This window comes from Oncorhynchus keta, chromosome 1 (genome assembly GCF_023373465.1).
Source record: "Oncorhynchus keta strain PuntledgeMale-10-30-2019 chromosome 1, Oket_V2, whole genome shotgun sequence".
Taxonomy (NCBI): Eukaryota; Metazoa; Chordata; class Actinopteri; order Salmoniformes; family Salmonidae; genus Oncorhynchus; species Oncorhynchus keta.
Window position 1 is genome coordinate 30,304,263 of NC_068421.1, and position 24,653 is coordinate 30,328,915.

The 24,653-nt window shown below is 43.0% G+C and overlaps 1 protein-coding gene across 6 annotated transcripts in view; it reads left to right on the forward strand.

The window, feature by feature from the left end:
- LOC118370706 (LIM domain kinase 1) overlaps window positions 1–24,653 on the forward strand; it is a 72,594-nt gene that overhangs the window by 17,237 nt on the left and 30,704 nt on the right. For 4 of the 6 annotated variants that reach the window (XM_035755823.2, XM_052521226.1, XM_035756068.2 and 1 more), the window contains one exon: window positions 14,663–14,801. In XM_035755823.2, the coding sequence (XP_035611716.1) occupies window positions 14,663–14,801 (139 nt within the window). Of the gene's footprint in view, window positions 1–12,688; window positions 12,771–14,662; window positions 14,802–24,146; window positions 24,385–24,653 lie in introns of those variants that run through there. The other 2 variants (XM_035755902.2, XM_035756143.2) reach the window with 2 other exon arrangements.

Consider the following 24,653-nt stretch of genomic DNA (forward strand, 5'->3'; position numbering starts at 1 on the left):
GCATTGTCACTTTCTCATCATATGATGCAAAGTGAATAATGCAGGACAGAGTTCTGTATTTTGAAATGTAATTATCTTGAACTTGATTGCTGACATGCAAAACATTTAGGACTATATCAACAATGGCTAATGAAACAAATACCAAAATATAGTTTTTTTGTGGAGTTTTCTTTTAATGTGTGATTGAGGTAGGCTAAATTAGGTGTGGTTGGAATGTTCATAATAGTGAGCATTTGCAAGCTGTGTGCAGGAGCTTCCTCATTTAAGTCACATAATACACTCTGATACAACAGGTGCATCCCTTTTGAAGTAGACACAAATACTCAGAATAGGAGCCGAAACCTGATCAGATCATAAAATGTACACCTCCATGTACAGTACAATAAATCCCCTTCTATAAATTGCTGTGTAACATTGATATTGTAAGGTTATGAAACTATACTTTATGTAAGGTGTCTACTTTAGATGTAACTGAATGTGGTATTGTTTCAGTGATAGTTAACACCAGGCAGAAAGTAATGGATGTGTTGTTAGCCACCTTAAAATGGTTGCGAGAGGAGAAGAGGGATGAGATGGGTGGAGGGTAAGTGAGTGGAGGAGAAGAGTGGTGAGGAGTGGAGGAGAGGTGAGAGCAGAGGAGAAGAGAGGATAAGTGAAAGTGTAACAGAGGAGAGGAGAACACGCATACAGCAGGTGTGTGGGCAGACAGTAACCTGGTTTATACTAAGACGACCAATGTCATCATCAGAGAGGCTGAAGAAATTAAACATCACATCCTCCCGACATGATTAAATCTGCCTGACTCCCCCGGCTCACCGGCCTGCTCTGTATTTCATCTCTGTATTTCATCTCTGTGTTTCATCTCTGTGTTTCATTTCTGTAGAGCAGCAGGAGGAACAGGCTGTGTACAAATGAAAGGCTGTCGAGGACGGATGTGGAGATTTATTAGACAGATGTTGAGTAAAGGAGGAAGGGAAATTACTCTTAAAGGGTGAACACTGGGTGCTTCTCTTTTCTCCTCCCTGCTTCCCCTCTTTCCTCCTTCTCTTCATCCTCCATCACCATTTTCTTTTCTCTCTTCAACCTCCTCCTCCATCATTCAATCACCCATTTCTCTCCTCCTCCTCTGCTATTACTCTCTGTCATCCTTTTATCTAGTTGTCCTTGAGGAGCTTGTAGGGGTCAGAGACACTGTCTGTTTCCTTTCTCTGGCTTTTCTCACCTGAATATATTATATTAGTCCAGAGCAAATTTCAAATTAATTATTTGGTTAGCTTGTAGCTTATCTCCTAGCCTAGGCCTAGCTTTCCCCACAGTTCTTATCTCGAGGGCCAATGGCTAGCTTTGGCAGTTGCAGCTGGCTATTCTATGAGCTCTGGCTATGGCTGCTCAGTGAAACGACCTGTCCTGATTTGTCATAGACGCTTGCTAAAAAACCTTCATGAGCAAGCCTTCCTTCATGACAGGCCTCTGTAAAATGTTATAGAATCAGCTTGATCCCCACCTTCTTTTTTGATATTTTCAATGGTATTGTTAACAAACACGCCCCCATAAAGACAATTAGAATAAAAAACAGGTTTGACCGTGATCTTGCAGAGTTACTCCACCTCAAGAATTGCATTTGGCGAAAGGCTCGGCACACGCATACTCAGACTGACTGGCTCAGCCTGAGAAATAAGTGCACTCAGCCTATCCGGGAAGGCCAAAGGTAGTTACTTTAAAGTTCTCTCTCTGTGGGTCTAACCCAAAGAAGTTCTGGAAAACGGTTAAAGACCTGGAGAATAAACCATCCTCCTCACAGCTGCCCATGTCCCTTAAAGTTGATGATGTGGTTGTTACTGACAAGGAGCACATGGCTGAGCTCTTTAATCACCACTTCATTAAATCAGGATTCCTATTTGACTCAGCCATGCCTCCTTGCCCATCCAACATTTCCTCATCTTCCACCCCTTCTAATGCAACTATCCCCGATGCTTCTCCCTCTTTTTCCCCTGCCCCGCTACAACGTTTCTCCCTGCAGGCAGTCACTGAGTCCGAGGTGCTAGAGGAGCTCCTGAAACTTGACCCCAATGGTTTAGATGGTTTAGACCATTTCTTCTTTAAGGTTGCTGCCCCGATCATCGCCAAGCCTATCTCCAAACTTTTTATCCTGTTTCTCCTTTCTGGGGAGGTTCCCATTGCTTGGAAGGCAGCCACGGTTCGTCCTTTATTTAAAGGGGAGATCAAGCTGATCCTAACTGTTATAGGCCTATTTCCATTTTGTTGTGTTTATCAAAAGTGTTGGAAAAACTTGTCAATTATCAATTGACTGGCTTTCTTGATGTCTATAGTATTCTCTCTGGAATGCAATCTGGTTTCCGCTCAGGTTATGGATGTGTCACTGTAACCTTAAAGGTCCAAGAACACACAGTTCTGTTTAATAAAGTATTTTTGCACACCGACTAACTTTCCATTGTTAATCTGACATTTACAAAGGAAAAGGGAGTCTGTCTATACATGTAGGTTCTTTCTTTTGATTAAAATCCCACTCTCAACCTTTAAACCTTTTGGCCTTGTAATACAAGCCTTTTATCAGACTTCCAGAAATGATATTTGACCTCCCTTATCCCAGTGTTACAGATATAATATGTATTCACTATTTCACTTCTACACTTTTTCATTTACTTTACCAGTTATATCAGTCCAACATTGCCCAACATCCAGGACTCAACATATTTGTATGCTGAACACAAAAAGTTGTAATTTTACTTCTATGCATTGTGGTCCTCTGAACAGTGACTATTCACTGATACTAGGACAGGACCAGAGGCCAATGTGGTTGGCACCTGATCGTCTCCATCACTCATGTCTTGTTTTGCCCGAGGTCGTGGAACATTGAAGAATGACCGGCCATTCTCTTTTTCCAGTCCAGTCTGCCCCAGACAGACAGAATGTGCATAGATAGCTTTGCTGAAAGCCAGACAGACACAGGGTTTAGCGAGCACAAAGGAAACTGCCTCCATCTACACTATTCACCCCCAGCCGCCACACTATTTACCCCCCCAGCATACAGCCACCACACAGCTCAACAAAGCTCAACAAAGCTCCGTTACCTGCAATGCCCCTGCTTAATAGACCAATAGACTGCCGGTGCTACAACAAAAACTGTTCCCCATTGACAAAAGCTACCGGGTGTTCAGCAGCCATCTTAGAACTCAACCCAGCCACTGTGTTTTTTTCCACCACATGAAAATGCACAGACTATCTTTTCCCTGATCTTTTTGTTCTTGAGAGCTGGGGATGGCTGACACAGGGATAGCTGAGCCCGGCACTGAGAGGGTTTATGCCTGCTCTTTGCTGAGCTTGCAATTGCAGGGGAGGGGTTTCGACCTGTGTCTGATTGGCTATGGGATTTCCTGGGAGGATGTGAAAACACCCAATGGGGAGGGGCCACCGAGAGGATTAGGTCATGCTTTTTCTGTGAGGGGAGTGACATCATGGTCTGGGAACTGCTCTGCCCTGGGGTGAAGGGTGTCTGGGGAGACGGCAACGAAGGAATGATAAAGAAGAGCGGAATGACAATAAGGGGGTGCAGAGAGGGGGAGGTTGGTTGGGATTGTGATGAATGTGTCTAATTTTGTTGTTTGTCGCCCTTGTGTGGGTTTCTCTCTCTTTTTCTAACTTTTTTTTTGTTCCACTGAAGAAGATTGGTAGAACTTGGCCCCCTGCCAGGAATTCCCCCCTCTATCCCTGTCTTGGTATTCCCTTCCAGTGGAAACGTTACTGGCTTGTTGACAAGATGCGAACAGGAGAGGTGTCTCCCTGGTCTCCCTGACGCTGTCGTTTCCTCATTGTTTTCCATTACATACTCTGTCGCTCTTTCTGTATATCTTTCTCTCTCATTCTTTCTCTTTCTCTCACCCTCTTTCTCGGCCCCCTCTCATAAGACTTTGGTCATATTTCCTCATAGTCACATGCTTGGTGTGGGTTGCAGTCTTGCCGGCAATACCCACTCACAACAACAGCAAGCACTGTATGTAATATAGACAGACACAAATTACCAAGCACTGGATATAATATAGACAAAGTACATTTTAGATACTAATCAACCAACTGATTTTAAAAACAAATTGTAATTTGTTTATAAAACACATCAGCATTCAATAGACATGCTAACTAATTAATCATGTTGTCTCATTTCTTTAGTGCAATTTATTGCTCGTTCAACTGTGGATTGTGGAATATTGATTTATTGACCACACGGTTTACTGTATGTCTGACATCTTTTAGATGTATGGAATTGGACAGAGGATGGATCATTGGACACGCAAAATAGATTATTCTGTGTTTGTGTGAGCGAGAAATGGGAGGCTGCATGTGTGGCACATGATTTCTTGCGCTTTTCATAATGCTGCATCCTAAAAAATATTTAAACCTTCAAATCAGTCAACACCTTGTTGGAGGTCCTCTCCTCTTGTCCTCTCCTCCCCTGCCATGTACAGAGAGCCCTTCCTGTAGACATGACCCGCTTCCTTCAGAGGTGTCTCTGCCCACGTCATACCATGACCTCTGTCATCCAGACAGAGAGAAAGGATGGCGAGACTGACATTTTGAAGAGTCCCACGCCAGAGTCTGATTGTTACATAGGCTATGTATTTTAGGTTACCGTGAACATTCTATGGTTTGCACGGTTGACTTGTGATGCCAATTTTTGTATTGAAATGTCATCTCAAGCAATACTCCATTCAACTCAGTGATGTGAGGGGTTATTAGTGGAATCAACACATTGTATGTGATGTGAGTGCTGCAGTAACATTAATCCTAGAAACAGAAAAAACAGTTTACAGTATTGCTATTGTTTAGTTAGAGACTATGGTACTGGTTTACAGGGTGACCAATAGATCATAGTATACAGCTGAGATGGCATGTTGGTGTAGGTAGTGGTTCTAACTCCTATGTGGGGAAACTTTCCAGCTATATGTATCTGTCCCCTGGAGAACTGGGGAAACCACTGTGTCTTCTCAGTCTGAAACTTTTGTGGGTGGGCTTGTATTACTATTCTCGTGGCTACTGGAAATCCCCAGATGTCCCCACAGGGAAAGTAAAATATAGAAAATGATCCCTTATGGGACGTTTCCCACGAGGACAAATGATATTTTAAGCTTAGGGGTTATGTTTAGGGTTAGGGTTACTATTAGGGTGAGAATTAGGTTTAGGGTTATGGTTAAGGTTAGGGGAAATATGATTTTGAATGGAAATTAATTTAAGCCCCCCACAAGGATAGTAAAACAAATATGCTGTGTGTGTGACTCCTGATCAATACCTCTATCTTTAGCTAAATCAAAGAGTGACCTACCGTAGTGACAGGTCAAATTGGCATACTTTTATTAATGTAAACAAACACAATTATTATATTCATGAATCCTTTGCTTTGATTTCCATTTAAAATCATTGGAAGCTGTTGATCTGGGTCAGATATTGACCTGGGTCAAATGGTTTGCATGGTAAAGAAGCGGGTCCGGCTCCAGGTATAAGCAACATAAGCTGGTCGCTTAGGGCCCCATGTCCACTAGGAAATTAGCCATATATATTGTTTGATTGATAGTTAGTCTAGCCAGCTATTTAAACTTGTAGTGATCATGTGCCCAGGGGCCCTGACCTCCAGTGGGCCCCAATAGATTGTGTTAGGCATTCTCACGCAGATATGATATTAACATGGCATTAGTCATGGTAGAATTTGGGGAATTTAGCTTTAAAGGCCCCCACCAAAGGGCAATGCTGCCCGTATTTCAACGGAAATTCATATCCTATAACAGAAATTCTCGTTTAGGTTCCACCGCCAACGAATGGCGCAGGCTGCTAATACATATTCATGATTGGGGGTGGGAACGTTTTCCAGGTGTTGTGGATAAATAACAACATAGCTGTCAGTGTAGATACCGAGCATGCTAACCTTATCTAGCTAGCTAATGTTATCTGTTGTTGCTCACCGTTTTGAAAAGATTCGCCAGCTGGCTAGGCTATGGCTGGTTCTGGAGCTGGATTTGTCGTAAGCATTTAGGGAAAACTTTGCCACGGATGGATAGGGGAAGCCAGTATATTTGACTTTGCTATCTGTTGTTATCTCCAAAATGTTGACATGTTCCATAAATTGCAACCACAAATCCGCCATCTAGATAAAAATAATAAGATGAAGCTCCGGTAATATGGATAGCCTAACTGCACTGCCTAACTGTGCAAAAAAAGTATGATAATGTATGCTCTCACTGCTGTAGGTGGCTCTGGATAAGAGTGTCCGCTGAATGACTCAAATGGATTATGATAATTTGCTGGTAAAAAGTGGAGGTGTAAAAACACAAGTTTGCACTCTCTATTTTAATTTGCTCCATGGCTCAGGCGTCTACTGCGAAAAGCTGTTTGGTATTATATTGCTCAGCTCAGTCGCGACTCATGAAAGAAGGACTTTCCAGGTGTTTCTGATTGAATAAGTAATGACATGCTGGTGGGTGGTAAATTCAAATAAAACCAAGCCCTGAAAATAAACGTAGACTGAAAAGTATTAGCATGTCATACCATAGCATTGTCACGAAAACATTCCGAAGTTACCCCTTCAGATTTCCCACTTCAACCCCAAATATATCATACTTTGACTAAAACTATGATGTATTGACTTAAATTGTTGTGCAACATCATGGTAAGTATGGGCATTGTCTTTCAGCTCATGTGGGCATTTTAAACTGATAAAAATTCTCCCCACACCATGGCCAAAGGGGTAGAATTGCAGGAAATTAGCTGTAAAACTGTAAGAAAATCCTCTCTGCCCCATGGCAAAATGAGTAGAATTGCATTAATGTATTATACATAAATTGCTACGTTTTCTCTCCAACCCATGGAAAAATGTGTAGAATTAACTTTTTTTCTCTCTTTTTTTTCTCTCTCCACCGTCAAGAGAGTGGCCACTAAAATGTTTTGCCGCAGGGTGACATCTCACGGAGGGTCCCCAAAAGGCTGTAAATAAGATAACAACTAAAGTATACGAACATCAGTCTAATGCGATAGTTATTATCATAGATTCAGATATTGTGATCAGAGTCAATGCTATGCAAAAACAAATAGGCAAACTATGTTAATTACACAGATTTTACATATCAATTTTTTTTTTTATATATGAAGTGAATGGATTAGTTAATTCTCACTTTGTCTATGAATCCGGTGTTTTGGTAAAACAGTTGTCTCTGTATGAATACAGTGTTTTGGCCGGTCTGTCTCCCTGTCTGTATGTGAGTGGTGATTTTATATAACATGGGTGTTGCTGGGGGGGTCAAGGATAATTCATTTAATTAATTAATACATTTTATTACAAGGCACTTTGGCTGATTCCATTTGGGAATGAAGGGGTGAAAGAGGGGTCTCCAGATTTCGTGACTCACCTCTCCCCCTTCTTTAGATGTTTCTATTCTCCTAGGTGGTTGCAGCTGGGTGTCTGGCATCTCAGAATCTGGGATCTTTCCTCGTTGCTTGTCTTTGCTTATGGAATAGTCATTTGTCAGCCTCCTGTTCATCTCTCTTTCCATCCTTCCACTTCTCCCTCAGCTCATCCCTCCTTTCAGTGCCTCTCTCTCTCTCTACTCTCTGACCCTGATGACAGAGCCCTGGGGACCTGTCACTCAAAGCATCAAGTAAAAACCTATCTATCCCTTTCCTTCCATCCTTTTGGCATAGCTCATCTCCCTGCCTTTACTGTCCTCTTTCTCGATGTCCTTTAAGCATTGCGCCTCTTCTCCCTGTCCTGACATATCCTTTCCTTCTATCTCTTTCAGCAGAGCTAAACCTCTTTTCTCTCTCCTCTGCTTAACTCCACCCTTACGCTTCCAACAGCATGTCCTCCCTCCCTCTTTTCTTATATCTCTTTTCTTTCTCTCAATGCTTTCAGTGAACCCTGCGCTTAGCTAACCCTGTGCTGCATGGGCAAGACAAAAGCATGACCATTTGATAGGAATAGATATGAGGTCTGCCTTGTAGTTCATATCACTATCATATCCAGTAAACACTTTCTCTGTCCTTTGGTTCAGATCATCATTTTGTCTCCGAATATTTTGGTTATGTATATCTGACACGCAGCCGTTAATCTCATTCTGGTCTTCACCACAGACCATTACTCATCTCACGTTATCACGTCTATATTTACTATTGTGTTTTCTGTGTGGTGGATGGTGGGCCACTGGGCCAGTTCAACATGTAGATCATTTTGTATATATAGTGTATGTGAACACCCCTTTAAGTTAGGGTATTTGGCTATTTCAGCCACGCCCGTTGCTGACAGGTGTTTTAAAATCGATCACACAGCCATGCAATCTCCATAGACAAACATTGACAGTACAATGGCCTTACTGATGAGCTCAGTGACTTTCAACATGGCACGGTCATATGATGCCACCTTTCCAACAAGTAGGTGCGTCAAATTTCTGGCCTGCTTGGGCTTTCCTGGTTAACTGTAAGTGCTGTTATTGTGAAGTGGAAAAGTCTAGAAGCAACAACGGCTCAGCCACGAAGTGGTATGCCACACAAGCTCACAGAATAATCTGTCCTCAGTTGCAACACTCACTATTGAGTTCCAAGCTGCCTCTGGAAGCAACATCAGCACAAGAACTGTTCGTTGGACGCTTCATGAAATGGGTTACCATGGCCGAGCAGCCGGACCCAAGCCTAAGATCACCATGTGCAATGCCAAGCATCGGCTGGAATGGTGTAAAGCTCGACGCCATTGGACTCTGGATCAGTGGAAACGCGTTCTCTGGATGAATTATGCTTTACCATCTGGCAGTCCGATGGACGAATCTGTGTTTGGCCGATACCAGGAGAACGCTATCTGCCCCAATGCATAGTGCCAATTTGGTGGATGAGGAATAATGGTCTGGGGCTGTTTTTCATGGTTCGGGCTAGGCCCCTTAGTTCCATTGAAGGGACACTACAACATACAATGAAATTCTATACAATTCTGTGCTTCCAACTTTGTGGCCACATTTTAGAGAAGGTCCTTTCCCGTTTCAGCATGACTGTGCGCAAAGCAAGGTCCATACAGAAATGGTTTGTCGAGATCGGTATGGAAGAACTTGACTGGCCTCCACAGAGAATTGGACCGCCAACTGCAAGCCGGACCTAATCGGCCAACATCAGTGCCCGACCTCACTAATGCTCTTGTGGCTGAATGCTGCGGCAACTTGCTTCCAATGATTCCAACATCTAGTGGAAAGCCTTACCAGTAGAGTGGAGGCTCTTATACATTACCTTCGGGAAGTATTCAGACCTCTTGACATGTTCTACATTTAGTTATGTTACAGCATTATTCTAAAATTGATTAAATAAAACATTTTCCTCAGCAATCTACACACAATACCCCTTAATGACAAAGCGAAAACAGGTTTTTTGAAATGTTTGCAAATGTATTACAAATAAAAAATAGATACCTTATTTACATAAGTATTCAAACCCTTTGGTATAAGACTTGAAATTGAGCTCAGTTGCATCCATTGATCATCCTTGAAATGTTTCTACAACTTGATTGGAGTCCATCTGTGGTAAATTCCATTGATTGGACGTGATTTGGAAAAGCAAACACCTGTTTATATAAGGTCCCACAGTTGACAGTGCATGTCAGAGCAAAAACCAAGCTATGAGGTCAAAGGAATTGAGGTCACATGATTCCAGGCACAGATCTGGGAAAGGGTACCAAAAAATGTTTGCAGCATTGAAGGTCCCCAAGAACACTGTGGCCTCCATCATTATTAAATGAAGAAGTTTGGAACCAGAGCTTGAGAGGATCTGTAGCTTGTTTGCGTCAAAGACTCAGGGCTGTAATCACTGCCAAAGGTGCTTCAACAAAGTACTGATTAAAGGGTCTGAATACTTACATAAATGTCATTTCATGTGCACTGCTCAAAAAAGAAAGGGAACACTAAAATAACACATCCTAGATCTGAATAAATGAAATATTCTTATTAAATACTTTTTTCTTTACATAGTTGAATGTGCTGACAACAAAATCACACAAAAATTATCAATGTATATCAAATTTATCAACCCATTGAGGTCTGGATTTGGAGTGAAACCACACTACAGGCTGATCCAATTTTGATGTAATGTCCTTAAGTCAAAATGAGGCTCAGTAGTGTGTGTGGCCTGTATGACCTCCCTACAACGCCTGGGCATGCTCCTGATGAGGTGGCGGATGGTCTCCTGAGGGATCTCCTCCCAGACCTGGACTAAAGCATCAGCCAACTCCTGGACAGTCTGTGGTGCAACGTGGCGTTGGTGGATGGAGAGAGACATGATGTCCCAGATGTGCTCAATTGGATTCAGGTCTGGGGAACGGGCGGGCCAGTCCATAGCATCAATGCCTTCATCTTGCAGGAACTGCTGACACTCCAGCCACATGAGGTCTAGCATTGTCTTGCATAAGGAGGAACACAGGGCCAACCGCACCAGCATATGGTCTCACAAGGGATCTGAGGATCTCATCTGGGTACCTAATGGCAGTCAGGCTACCTCTGGTGAGCACATGGAGGGCTGTGCGGCCCCCCAAAGAAATGCCACCCCACACCATGACTGACCCACCGCCAAACCGGTCATGCTGGAGGATGTTGCAGGCAGCGGAACGTTCTCCACGGCGTCTCTAGACTCTGTCACGTGCTCAGTGTGAACCTGCTTTAATCTGTGAAGAGCACAGGGCGCCAGTGGCAAATTTGCCAATCTTGGTGTTCTCTGGCAAATGCCAAACGTCCTGCACGGTGTTGGGCTGTAAGCACAACCCCCACCTGTGGACGTCGGGCCCTCATACCACCCTCATGGAGTCTGTTTCTGACCGTTGGAGGTAATTTTGCAGGGCTCTGGCAGTGCTCCTCCTGCTCCTCCTTGCACAAAGGCGGAGGTAGCGGTCCCGCTGCTGGGTTGTTGCCCTCCTACGGCCTCCTCCACGTCTCCTGATGTACTGGCCTGTCTCCTGGTAGCGCCTCCATGCTCTGGACACTACGCTGACAGACACAGCAAACCTTCTTGCCACAGCTCGCATTGATGTGCCATCCTGGATGAGCTGCACAACCTGAGCCACTTGTGTGGCTTGTAGACTCCGTCTCATGCTACCACTAGAGTGAAAGTACCGCCAGCATTCAAAAGTGACCAAAACATCAGCCAGGGAGCATAGGAACTGAGAAGTGGTCTGTGGTTACCACCTGCAGAACCACTCCTTTATTGGGGGTGTCTTGCTAATTGCCTATAATTTCCACCTGTTGTCTATTCCATTTGCACAACAGCATGTGAAATTTATTGTCAATCAGTGTTGCTTCCTAAGTGGGCAGTTTCATTTCACAGAAGTGTGATTGACTTGGAGTTACATTGTGTTGTTTAAGTGTTCTTTTTATTTTTTTGAGCAGTGTATTTATTTATTTATTTATTTATTATACATTTGCTAACATTTCAAAAAAACTGTTTTGGAATTGTCATTATGGGGTATTGTGTGTTGATTGATAAGGAAAACATTTTTTAAATCAATTTCAAAAGAAGGTTGTAATGTAACAAAATGTGAAAAGTCTAGGAGTCGAAAGCACTGTTACAGCAAAGGGTGAACCAACTCCATATTAATGCCCATGATTTTGGAATGAGATGTCCATACTTTTGGTCATGTAGTGTATGTCCCCCCCCCACTTCTAAAACCACAGTTGCGCCCTTGGTGTATAAGAAGTAGTAGTACTGAACTCAGGGCAAGCCCTTAGTCATCCAGCAGGGTATTTGGTACAATGGGTTAGAGAGACTCTCTCTGTGTCTTTCAAACAGTTAATCCTCTTATGTGCCCCCTGTAATGCAAACACACACGCATGCGCGCACACACACAGGCATGGACGTGTGCACACAGGCACAAATCCAAAGGGTATCCCACAAACACATACACTCACACTTTTACTCGCATGTAATCCTACTACTATTGCCTGCTACTGTGGGTAACATATTCATATGGTGTTCTTCTACAGTACAGTTCAGCGCTACATGCCCTTCCCTGATAAAGTGACCAGCTTGGATTTAGCTCGAGAGCGTTGAAGCCCTTTGTGTACTGATATGCCTGTGTGTGTAGAGAAGGCCCAGGTATGACTTTGACTCTGCAGGAGGCTGCAGGGACTCTGCAGTAGAGAGGGGGAGGTGCAGCTGGAAGACGGGACTGCTGACTAGGTAGAGTAGTGTGGCTGCGATTGTCCTCTGGCTACCCTTGACCCATTTCTGCCTCCTATCGTCACACCACATGCTCAGCATACTGCATGCAGCAGGATCAGGGTCTAGTAGTGGGAGCTCTGTCTTTGACCATTACACTCACATGTTCACTGTGTGTGCAATTCAGTGTGTACATGTCAGTGTTTATGTGTGTTTCTGCAGGGGTGCATGCATGTGTGTCCTGGATAGACTTAAAGAAGACTGATGATAACTGCAGAAACCCATGGGAAATTATCTGTCCACTCCAGTGCCTCAATGGATTTCCACTCACTTTCCCCCCCATCATCCTCTACCGTACCCCAATGCCCTCATCCCCACTCCCCTTCTGGTCCCGTTCCCATTTCCCTCTCCCTAGGCTTCCCTCCCCACAGTCCCCAGGCCCCTAAGATTCATTTGTTAACATTACACCCCATACCCTTACCCCACTGCCCCATCTCCTTTCCCCTTCTAGGCCTCTGGTCTGGATGTACTGTAGCCCAGCAGAGAGGCAGCAGATGGGGATTGATGACCAACAGTCCCCCTGACTCCCCCAGGTCTGTTCCTATTGATCCCTGGCTGTTTGGCAGAGGAAGGCCAGAGAGGAGACAAGGGAGCAGGAAGGCTGATGGAAGTGTGTGTCTGTTTGTCAGAGGAGTCTGATGGGAGGAGCTATAGGAGAATGGGCTCTTAGTAATGACCTGAATGGAATCAGTGGAACGGAGTGTTTTATGTATTTGATACCGTCCGCCTATAGTTCCTAACATCAGCCTCCTCTGGTGTGTGTGTCTCTGTGATTAGTGACTGTTGTTGTCTGTGTTGTCATCTCCTCGCCTCTCCCCTTCACTCCTCAGTACTCACCCTGTCTATCAGCCAATGATCTCTATCTGCCTGACATCACTACCAAGTCATTCAGCTCTGTCCTGTTCTCTCCTCTTCTCTCCCTGCGAGAGATATCTCACTATCAGTTCTCTTAATGTACTGTTACTGACAGCGGTAGGTCCATTCCTTAAGATCTCCACATGCAGATAGCCCCTTATGTCTATGATATAATTAAGCAATAAGGCCCGAGGGGATGTGGTATATGGCCAATAAACAATGGCTAAGGGCCTGGAATACAGCCCTTAGCCGTAGTATATTGGCCATATACCACAAACCCCCAAGGTACTTTAGTAATATTATAAATTGGTTCCCAACGTAATTAGAACAGTAAAAATAAATGCTTTGTCATACCCGTGGTATACAATCTTATACACTATGGCTGTCAGCCAGTCAGCATTCAGGGTGTTTGAACCACACGGTTTATACATGTGGTTATATATCTGAGATGTTTTATTCTAAATCAAATGTTATTGGAATGTATAAAATCACTTTTCAATCGTAGTCAACATTATAATGGTGATGTAATGTTTACCTTGGCATTCCCCTGTGTGTGTGAAACTAGTTTTGTGGATCAAAAGCCACTGGATAAACAACCATGTTGTTACAGTTGGATGTTGTGTTTGGACAGCATTGCCATGTGTAGGTGTCTTATCTGTGATCTCACTTTGGTCTAACACTTGATGTATGTGGGAGTATTGCTTTAGTCTTAGTGGTTAAGGAAATGTAACTTTCATCACTTTCAAATCTCTGATGCATTATCTGTTGCATTACCTTCAGTAAGACACATGTCATTGGTTTAGCCCGTTGATGGGCTCTAATCAGTGGGTGAGCCTGAGGGCCTTCTAGGCCTTCAGAAAATGTATTTTAAATAAAATGTTGCTTTAATTTCAACTTAATATTTTGAATAATTTTTATGATCTTCTGATTTCATCTCTTCAGTTTGTGTTGGAAAGAGAATACTTTCCCTGGGTAGAAAAATCTAGCTGGCTCAGCCAGCCATTGGGTAGGCCTTCAGAAGCTTTATTAGAGCAGACATTTGGAATGACAGGTGAATGAACCAATCACATTTGGGTGCAATGGGTGGGACTATTTGGGGAAAAAAACATGAAGGCCTAGACATGTCACTACTGATGAGCCAATAGTGAGCAGTAGGCTAGTTTTCCCATGCTTTTGTTGTAGTCTGTGTGACAATGGCGGCAACTGTAGCAGATGTTATTGAGGAGGATGTGGTGGCTAATTTGTTAGCATCGTCATTTTCAAGACTAACTTTCAACGAGAAGTTAAATGTTGTGCAGAGGGGGAGGCCAAATCCAGCACTGCCAGGAATGGTGCAACGAGGAAAGAACTTTGAAAGGCATTTTCAAGCTGACAATTATAAGTGCTATCCATAGACGGCTGTGTGTGATCAACCAAAAAGCTTTAGTGCTGGGATTGTCTACTCTTCAGCACTGACAAGAAGTCAACCTGGGCCAGTATTGGTTTCAAAGACCTAGCCAGTTTTATGAAGTCAGCTCTGCCAAATAAACGTACAAACATGCACATAATTCCTCTCGCTCTCCTTGTTCAGATGCTGTCAGTGCAGTGCCTCCCTGTCCCACTGGTACTATCAGAAGGAGGGCCGGCTCTTCTGCAAGAAGGATTACTGGGCCAAGTTCGGAGAGCTGTGCCATGGATGCAACGACCCCATCACAACCGGCCTGATCATGGTAAGATAGTCTTCCGCCACAAACAGCACAGTAACTAAATCCTCCTGACTACAGTACTGGGCATCCCTCTCCTCTCTGTCTTCACCAGTCAATCTCTCTAATCAGCCAGACTTGATACGACACTCCTGTTACAGTCTGTCGGATATGGTTTCCCCAACAACATCCACACAAACACTGGTCTCCACTTTACAGTACCTGTAATTATACCATATGCTTTACACATCCATGTAAGCTTTCCAGGGAGAGTCATTAACTGTTGTTTAAGTAAAGAGAACAGTCTGAGAGGAGAGGTGGTGAAAGGACATGTGGAGGACATACATACTCTATGATTTTCCCTTCTCTGATCAGGGGTGTTGGGTTGTTCTGAAATGGGTTTAATAACTTTACTAGTCACTAGAGCAGGGTTCAGCCACCAGACAGATAATATTAAAGCTTCTGCCAAGAGTACTTGGAAATATGTCAAAGTCTGCATTGTGAAAAAGACACGCCTGTCTGCTTTGCATAAAGAGCAGATAAAAACGTGAGTGTAGCCTGTGAGAAATACTGTTAATTGTGCGGTAACCATTTACATTCTCCCCAGCAGGTCACACTTTGAAATGTGGTATATTACCATCGTGCCATTTGAAGTGGGATTTCGCCTGGTTTCTCTCTTTAGTATATCAAAATGGGTGAAATATTGTGGTGACTTAATCCATGTTTATGAGCTATGTTGTGTTCAGTATGCCATAAGGGTTGCCCACGCAGATAGAAATGAAATGGGTATTTTGTATTGCAAATCAGCCGGAGGCAGGCGGCATAGGCGGCACGAGTGTCAAATTTGGGGAAGCTAATTTTCACCGTATATACACTTTTATAATAAAGCATTCCATTCATCATCACTTTTGCAGACTTATGTAAGATAGCCTACTATTCCTAATGTGATGAGTAGATTGGATAGTCATAATTTTGGCTAATAATATAACTCAATCACAGACAGAGAGGGCCTCCAGAACATGTCTGGGAAGGCAGAATGAAATCACCACAGACAGAGAGGGCCTCCAGAACATGTCTGGGAAGGCTGATTACCTGGATGGACAATTGAGGAGAAATAATCTTGTAATTGTAATAGATGGTATCCAGGAGAGCCAAAGTGAGATATGAGCTGAATCAGAGGACAAAGTTCGAAAGCTGTTTTCTGAGGAGCTACAATCGGATCAACATGTTGAACTGGAACGTGCTCACCTGTCTGGGAAGCCAGGGGTCTCTAGTGGTACCAATGGAACCAGACCAAGGAGAACTGTAGTGAAATTCCTCAGGTTCAAGGATAAGCTTGCAGTCCTTGAAAAAGCCAAATGCCTTAAATGGTCCTTCATCTTCATCATCTCCGATGCAGTCCGTCAAAGAAGAAAGGAACTAATACCAGCTATGAAGGCTGCAAGAGAACGAGGTGAAATGACATATCTGATGTATGACAAATTGATTGTTCACCCTCCCTCCAAAAGTGACAAGTAATTCCAGCCACACACACCCACTGACCCACACTGACTAACATTGACTGACTGACTGACTGAGATTTCAACTTCTGATTCATGATTGGACATTTAAATACTGTAAATCTACCAAAGAAAGGTATGTTAATTGCTCACTTGAATATATGCAGTTTAAGGAACAGAATTCATGAAATAGGCTGTGTAGCGCATCAAACAAGATTAATCTATTGGCAATATCAGAGACTCACTTGGACCCTTCTTTTGAGGATGCTGAGATCTCTATACATGGACACAATTTGTTCAGGAGGACCAGAAATAGATGTGTGGGTTGCAGTTTAGATCCAGAATCATATTCCAGCAAAACAATGTAACGACTTAATGTTGACTGGATTAGAGGCACAATGGGTACAGGTGCATTGACCACATTTGAAACCTATACTAGTTGGTTGCTGTTATTAGCCTCCTAATGCTAATGTGAAATATCTTGATGTAATTTGTGAAATGTTGGATAAGGTATCGGATGAAAATAGGGAAATATATTTTTGGGGAGATATGAATATAGATTTTTTTGAACACCAACTGTCCAATGAGAAATAAATGTATTTCTGTTGCCAATGTATGTAACCTGACCCAAGTTGTGACATTACCAACCAGAACGTTCACTAATAGGTCCGGTATTACATCGTCAACTTGTATCGATCACAATTTTACGAACATGGCTGAACATTGTTCTAAACCTGTATCAGTGGCACTAGGTTGCAGTGATCATAACTTGGTTCCACTCACTAGGAAACTAAAATACCAAAGGCTGGCCCTAAAATAATCTACCTTCCAATGGCACGTTGTTTTAGCTAATCCAAGTTTATCATTTTAAAAGGCTAATTGTTCATTTAGAAAACCCTTTTGCAATTGTGTTGGCATAGCTGAAAACTGTTGTGCTGATTTTAAAGAAGCAATAATACTGACCTTATTTAGACTAGTTAAGTATCTGGAGCATCAGCATTTGTGGATTCGATCACAGGCTCAAAATGGCCAGAAACAAAGACCTTTCTTCTGAAACTTGTGAGTCTATTCTTGTTCTGAGAAATTAAGGCTATTCCATGTGAGAAATTGCCAAGAAACTGAAGATCTCGTACAACGCTGTGTACTACTCCCTTCACAGAACAGCGCAAACTGGCTCTAACCAGAATAGAAAGAGGAGTGTTAGGCCCCAGTGCACAACTGAGCAAGAGGACAAGTACATTAAAGTGTCTAGTTTGAGAAACAGACGCCTCACAAGTCCTCAACTGGCAACTTCATTAAATAGTACCTGCAAAACACCAGTCTCAACGTCAACAGTGAAGAGGTGACTCCGGGATGCTGGCCTTCAAGGCAGAGTTCCTCTGTCCAGTGTCTGTGTTCTTTTGCCCATCTTAATCTTTTCTTTTTATTGGCCAGTCTGAGATATGGCTTTTTCTTTGCAACTCTGCCCATAAGGCAGGATTCCTCCAGTTTAGACCAAGCAGCCTTCATGTTCGCAGCATTGTCTGTCACCAGTGCAAATACCTTCTGTGGTCCAAGGTCATTGATTGCCTTCAGCTCATCTGCAATGTAGAGACTGGTGTGTCTGTTGTCCCTTGTGTCTGTGGTCTTGTAGAATACTGGTTGAGGGGTGGAGATGATAGTTAACTATTCCTTGCCCACAAACATTTGACCCCCCCCCATCAGAGATGATTGCAATACAGTCTGCTTTCTCTATGATTTGCTTGACCTTCACTTGAACTCTGTTGAACTCTGCATCCACCACAAAAACTTCTGATTCCCGGAGGACCATGAGCTGTTGCTATCATTAATGTGTCTGTTTCATAATTTTCACCTTGAATAGAGGTAGAGGTATTTTTGTCAGAGGTTGCTTGTTGTGAGTGGTGAGGTAACTTGGCCAGATGATTCTGCGTCTTTGTTGCATTCTTCACATATAATTTGGCACGTCTCCACGCATCAGATAATGCCCGTGGCATTTTCCTGTAAAGATAAACAAATACAATTCCATGTACAGATAAATAGTTAAGCAATTAGAATAAACAACTCCTTTGTAAGATAAATGTTTTAAAATGAAACATTTATGGAAACAGGTGAGTTAACACCTCAGTTAGCAGGTTCAAGCAAGCTAAAAACCCATATGGTAGCAAAAACTAACTAGCAGAAACGGTTAACAAGTTAGAAATGATTTAAACACACTTTACTGTAGGCTACTATTTACTAGTTAACAAAAAAGCGTGTACAGTGCCTTGCGAAAGTATTCGGCCCCCTTGAACTTTGCGACCTTTTGCCACATTTCAGGCTTCAAACATAAAGATATAAAACTGTATTTTTTTTGTGAAGAATTAACAACAAGTGGGACACAATCATGAAGTGGAACGACATTTATTGGATATTTAAAACATTTTTAACAAATCAAAAACTGAAATTGGGCGTGCAAAATTATTCAGCCCCTTTACTTTCAGTGCAGCAAACTCTCTCCAGAAGTTCAGTGAGGATCTCTGAATGATCCAATGTTAACCTAAATGACTAATGATGATAAATACAATCCACCTGTGTGTAATCAAGTCTCCATATAAATGCACCTGCACTGTGATAGTCTCAGAGGTCCGTTAAAAGCGCAGAGAGCATCATGAAGAACAAGGAACACACCAGGCAGGTCCGAGATACTGTTGTGAAGAAGTTTAAAGCCGGATTTGGATACAAAAAGATTTCCCAAGCTTTAAACATCCCAAGGAGCACTGTGCAAGCGATAATATTGAAATGGAAGGAGTATCAGACCACTGCAAATCTACCAAGACCTGGCCGTCCCTCTAAACTTTCAGCTCATACAAGGAGAAGACTGATCAGAGATGCAGCCAAGAGGCCCATGATCACTCTGGATGAACTGCAGAGATATACAGCTGAGGTGGGAGACTCTGTCCATAGGACAACAATCAGTCGTATATTGCACAAATCTGGCCTTTATGGAAGAGTGGCAAGAAGAAAGCCATTTCTTAAAGATATCCATAAAAAGTGTTGTTTAAAGTTTGCCACAAGCCACCTGGGAGACACACCAAACATGTGGAAGAAGGTGCTCTGGTCAGATGAAACCAAAATTGAACTTTTTGTCAACAATGCAAAATGTTATGTTTGGCGTAAAAGCAACACAGCTCATCACCCTGAACACACCATCCCCACTGTCAAACATGGTGGTGGCAGCATCATGGTTTGGCCCTGCTTTTCTTCAGCAGGGACAGGGAAGATGGTTAAAATTGATGGGAAGATGGATGGAGCCAAATACAGGACCATTCTGGAAGAAAACCTGATGGAGTCTGCAAAAGACCTGAGACTGGGATGGAGATTTGTCTTCCAACAAGACAATGATCCAAAACATAAAGCAAAATCTACAATGGAATGGTTAAAAAATAAACATATCCAGGTGTTAGAATGTCAAAGTCCAGACCTGAATCCAATTGAGAATCTGTGGAAAGAATTGAAAACTGCTGTTCACAAATGCTCTCCATCCAACCTCACTGAGCTCGAGCTGTTTTGCAAGGAGGAATGGGAAAAAATGTCAGTCTCTCGATGTGCAAAACTGATAGAGACATACCCCAAGCGACTTACAGCTGTAATCGCAGCAAAAGGTGGCGCTACAAAGTATTAACTTAAGGGGCCTGAATAATTTTGCACGCCCAATTTTTCAGTTTTTGATTTGTTAAAAAAGTTTGAAATATCCAATAAATGTCGTTCCACTTCATGATTGTGTCCCACTTGTTGTTGATTCTTCACAAAAAAATACAGTTTTATATCTTTGTTTGAAGCCTGAAATGTGGCAAAAGGTCGCAAAGTTCAAGGGGGCCGAATACTTTCGCAAGGCACTGTACATATAAATATATGGGTTAAGTTGGATGCGTCCGTGTATCTATGTGTCCGTGCAAGTATGTGTGTCATTACACTCAGCCCTCTGCAGTGCAAGGTCAGTAATGAACCACCCACCCAGTGGAGGCCAGCAGAGTCCAAAGTGAATCAGAGATGGCAGCTAGCGCTCACCCTGCCCTGCTACTCGTTACCCATTTACCTAGCCCTCTACAGGGCCAGATGTATCAGTCACATTCCCATTACAGTGCAAATTGACGGCTATTACAGCTATTGATTGACGTCTGACCGCGGTTCAGTTCAACCAAGACGGTCAGGCAATCACTTTTACCCAAAGATGTCAGACCAATGGTGTTATAGACGGACGGACTGACCAACTGAACTGAATGGCAGACAAGGTAAATTTCCTCTGCTTATTTTCATCCCCTGCACTCTGGACGTGTGGCGTGATGCAGTCCAAACCCACACTGCCCACCCTTGGCATCCGGCCAGCGAAACCGGGCAGACTGCATTTTTCTTCAGCCCACAAAATGCATCCTCTGAAAGAGGGTAGTGTTTTTGTTGTTGGAGCTGGGACATAGATGCACACTAAAATAGTGTGATGCAATGTGGGTATGACTCACAGTCTGCCTGCTGATTGAAATGTTAAATTGATTAGGTCGTTTGGGTAGGAGAAGAGAACGACATGTATAGAGACATTTCTCACCATGTCACTGTGCCTCTGCCTTCGATGAGTCTAGAGCCTCAGAATGGATAATTGAGAAATGATCAATTTCTCAAACAGCTTAGTTTAATTCCTTCCGCTCTGGTATAGTGTTGCAGTGTCCAGTGGGAGTAGGCAGGCTATGCCCCTGCAGGTATTCTAATGGGGTATTCATGACCCCAAGGCAGGCATGACAACCACAACTCCAAGATAATTAACTCCCTTTGGTGGTTAATAATACATTTGAAGGCCAGGATCATTTCACTATTGTTATCAGTGGATGGATATTGGGAAATATTTTCAAGATACTTTACAGTACATGAAATGTCCCTCCCTTTCACAGACAATCCCAGTTTAGCAACATCTTATAACTGCCATTGGTGTGACAGCACATTGTTTAGGTGGGAGTAATGTTGTTTTCTAAGTGTCTCATAATAATCTCTATGGTCTGATTTAGCCTTGAGTATCTGTTGGGAAAGACACTCACTTTCAGACATTAAGACTGTAAGATGTTCAGTTTGTGACCATGGTGATTGAGCAATAGTCAGTGAACAAAAGTATCATATTCTGAAGTTTGGGTGGAAGTTGTTTTGTTTGTGTTTGATCAGATATGCCTGGGGTTTGTTGGAAAGTAGGCTAGAGTTACTGTAAGGGTTTCAGCATGTCAACATAGAGGTTGAGCAACAGTGGTAGCAGGAGTGTGTGTGAAATACAGAAAGGGGGCTTAGCAGGAAGGAAGTGTAAGGTTATAGTGAGATGGAATTGACTTACCATGACCTCCCTGCCTTGTCTTGTTTGCCTGCCTACAATGACTTTGTCAACATTTTCCATCCCACACCATAGAATGGAGAGATCTTTGCGTATCCACGCATAACAATAGGAACTTCAACCTGGTCTGACACTGATGAGCGTCTTCAATGAGACGGCCATCATTTGACATTTTAGTACCTTTTCAGATTCAATATTCTTAGCTTTTTATTGGGGTTTTCCAATGATCTTATGTGTCGTGACACATTCACATTCCTCCCCAGTAGAGAACCTGTTTCAAACAACTTCATTTAAAAAACCACCTCCATGGATTTTTTTTCTTCCCCTACTAGTGAAATTTCCCAAACATGGTTTGTTATGTGACTGGTCTCAGTGGGTTGTCTTTGTTAGCTTCAAACAGCTACATTTTAGTCCTCCACAAAGCTACATTTTGAAGGAGAGCATCAAAAACATTGTCCAGCGCTTGTCTCGTCCATCATCGACGTCTGCCTGTCTTCCCTCCTGAAGACACAAGGCTCTCTGTAGTGTTTAAGTTTTTAAAAAAAGAAGTAAACACTTTTTGTCACTCCTTAGGCTGTCGCAGTGCAGAGAGGAAGGAACGGATTCTATGAAAAAACATGACTACCAGTGGTTTTCAGACTGCTTTATCCATTTGGTATTTATATTTAAATTGTCTGGTTTGGGTTAGTATGGATACTTCTTTGAATGAGTCAATCAGTTGGGTAGTAACCTTTTTACTCCATGGTAAGAATTAGCCTCTCTACCAGGCCTTTCAGATATAGACAATAAAGCTTCATAACAGTTTTAGCCTAGATGCCTTATTAGATTTGGCTGTCTGGTTGTGACCGCCTGGTTACATGTAGGTGATGTGACTGTTCAATGGACCAGTTATCCGTCCTGTCACCTTTTGGGTGGTTGGCTGGGATGCTCTGAAGCACTCAGGCTGCATTAGACTGAGTCTGAAATGGAGCCCTGTTAGGGCACTACATTTGACCGGGGCCCATATGTGCCATTTCAGACACATCCTCAATCGATTGTGTGTGTTTTTGATGGGAGGTCCATCAGACACTGCAGATGCCCCGGCCTTTCTCTATTAACATCTGCCGAGTCAGATGGCCCCAGGCAGCAGCTGGTATAAGAGAGTGGGGGGATAGAGGAAGGGGGGCGAGCGATGGACTGAGGTGAGGGAAAGTCTGACACAGAGAGAAAAGGTGAGTAAGAGAAGGAGAGAGCTAGAGACATAATAGAGTGAGCAAACAAATGGGACAGCAGGGACCGTCATCCAGCCTGAAACCAAGATCGCTGTCTGTCTGTGACTGTAGCACCTGGACAGGATCACTGATGCTACAGTTCCCTAAATAACATGTAAACACACCACCGCCACGCCCTGGCCTGGTCTGGCACTCCACAATGGTCACTGTGTTCAGCAAGTTATCATGTTATCATGTTATGGTGTGATGTGGTGATGATTTGGTGTTCCTCTGCTTCATGTTTTACATTTAAAGAGTAGAGAATATTAACCATTACTGTGTTCTTAAAGGCACAATCTGGGATATTTACAATGGCCATTTCAAAGAATGATATACATGTAACTGCCAATAGAGTTCCTTTATGTTGGCAGTTACCTGTAAGTTACCCATTTGATTCTTGAAGAACAAAAAATGTATAACAGCCTCATGAGCTTAGTACAACTGTCTTACCCTATCATAACCCCAAATATAAGGTTTTATTACCTCATTATGGTAATCTTCCTCTTAGGTGTTTGATGTTCCAGGTGGTTTGTATAGTAGATTGCGTTTAGGTTTTAAAACGTATGTTTGTGTTCTAATCTTCCAATATGTGCTTTTACAGATGTAGGATATTAATTTGATCACCCAGGAAATGTTAATGTTCATGTAGTTTATTTGAGGTTTAAAAAGGCTTCGGAATTTTGTAATTTCCACTGAAATTTGACTTGATTTTCCCTTATGTAAAATGTACCAACCCCTAATAAAATGTCCATGAATTATACTCCACATAATAATTCACATTTCCTGTTGCTGCAGGATTATTTTCCCGCTGTAGCAAACTGGCTCAAATTAAGATCCTACATTTGTATAATCAGTCTGTCATCCTCCCCACTAGTACAGTAAGCCCTTTAATGCAAGTAATGTTAGAAGACATGGTGGTGTTGCGTGAGGGCTTTGGCTGGCCCCCTTTTTTTATTTGACATTTCCGACAGAGTATTAAATATGATCGCCTGTCAGCTGTGACTGAGCTAGAGGAGGTTTGGAATAGGGGGGACTCGGGAAAGGGGGATGGGGGAAGAAAGAGGGAGAAATATAAGAGTGGGGTATTTTCTGAAGACATCAGAGAGGAGACACAGCCAGCAGGCGCATGGGTGGGCTGGACCAGGCAGGAAACGATGAGGTCATAGAAACAAAGAGAGAGAGCGGCTGCCGCTTGTTAGAGTGAGTGAGAGAGAGGGGCAACGAGGGAGGGAGGGGAATGAGCAGCCTGTGACATCGTTTCAGATATGAGCTCAGTGGCAAAGGCGTGGACAGCTCCTCTCTTTCTCTCTCGCTCTCTGCCTCATCCTTTTCTCTCTCTCTCATTTGGCCTCTGCCTCTGTGTTGTTGTGACAGCAGTGTGGGCTCACCAGAATGAACTAGTCTTGCCGGGAGTAGAGTGCACTGTATAGGAAAGCAGCAGCAGGGAGGCTGTCATGGTGTCAGATTTATTTTTCTGGGGATTTTGCTGTCTCAAGCTGTGGAAAAGGGACAGAAAGGTAAGATGGCTTTCCCTATGTAGACTGTGATGGAGTGAAAGGGCTTGGCTAGCTTCAGCCGGTTAATTGGCGGGGTGGCAGTCGGGCTGTCTCAAGTGGCTTGTGTTGAGTAAGCAGGCTTGATTCTGCTGTGTTTGTGTTTTAGGTCTCCATCTCTCTCTCTATTGCATGTTTTAAGTAGAAAATAGAACATCAATATTGATATTGTATCGTCCCTAAAATGATCTTGTTAAGAGATGTTTATGTTCATGTTGAAATGGTTGCAATGA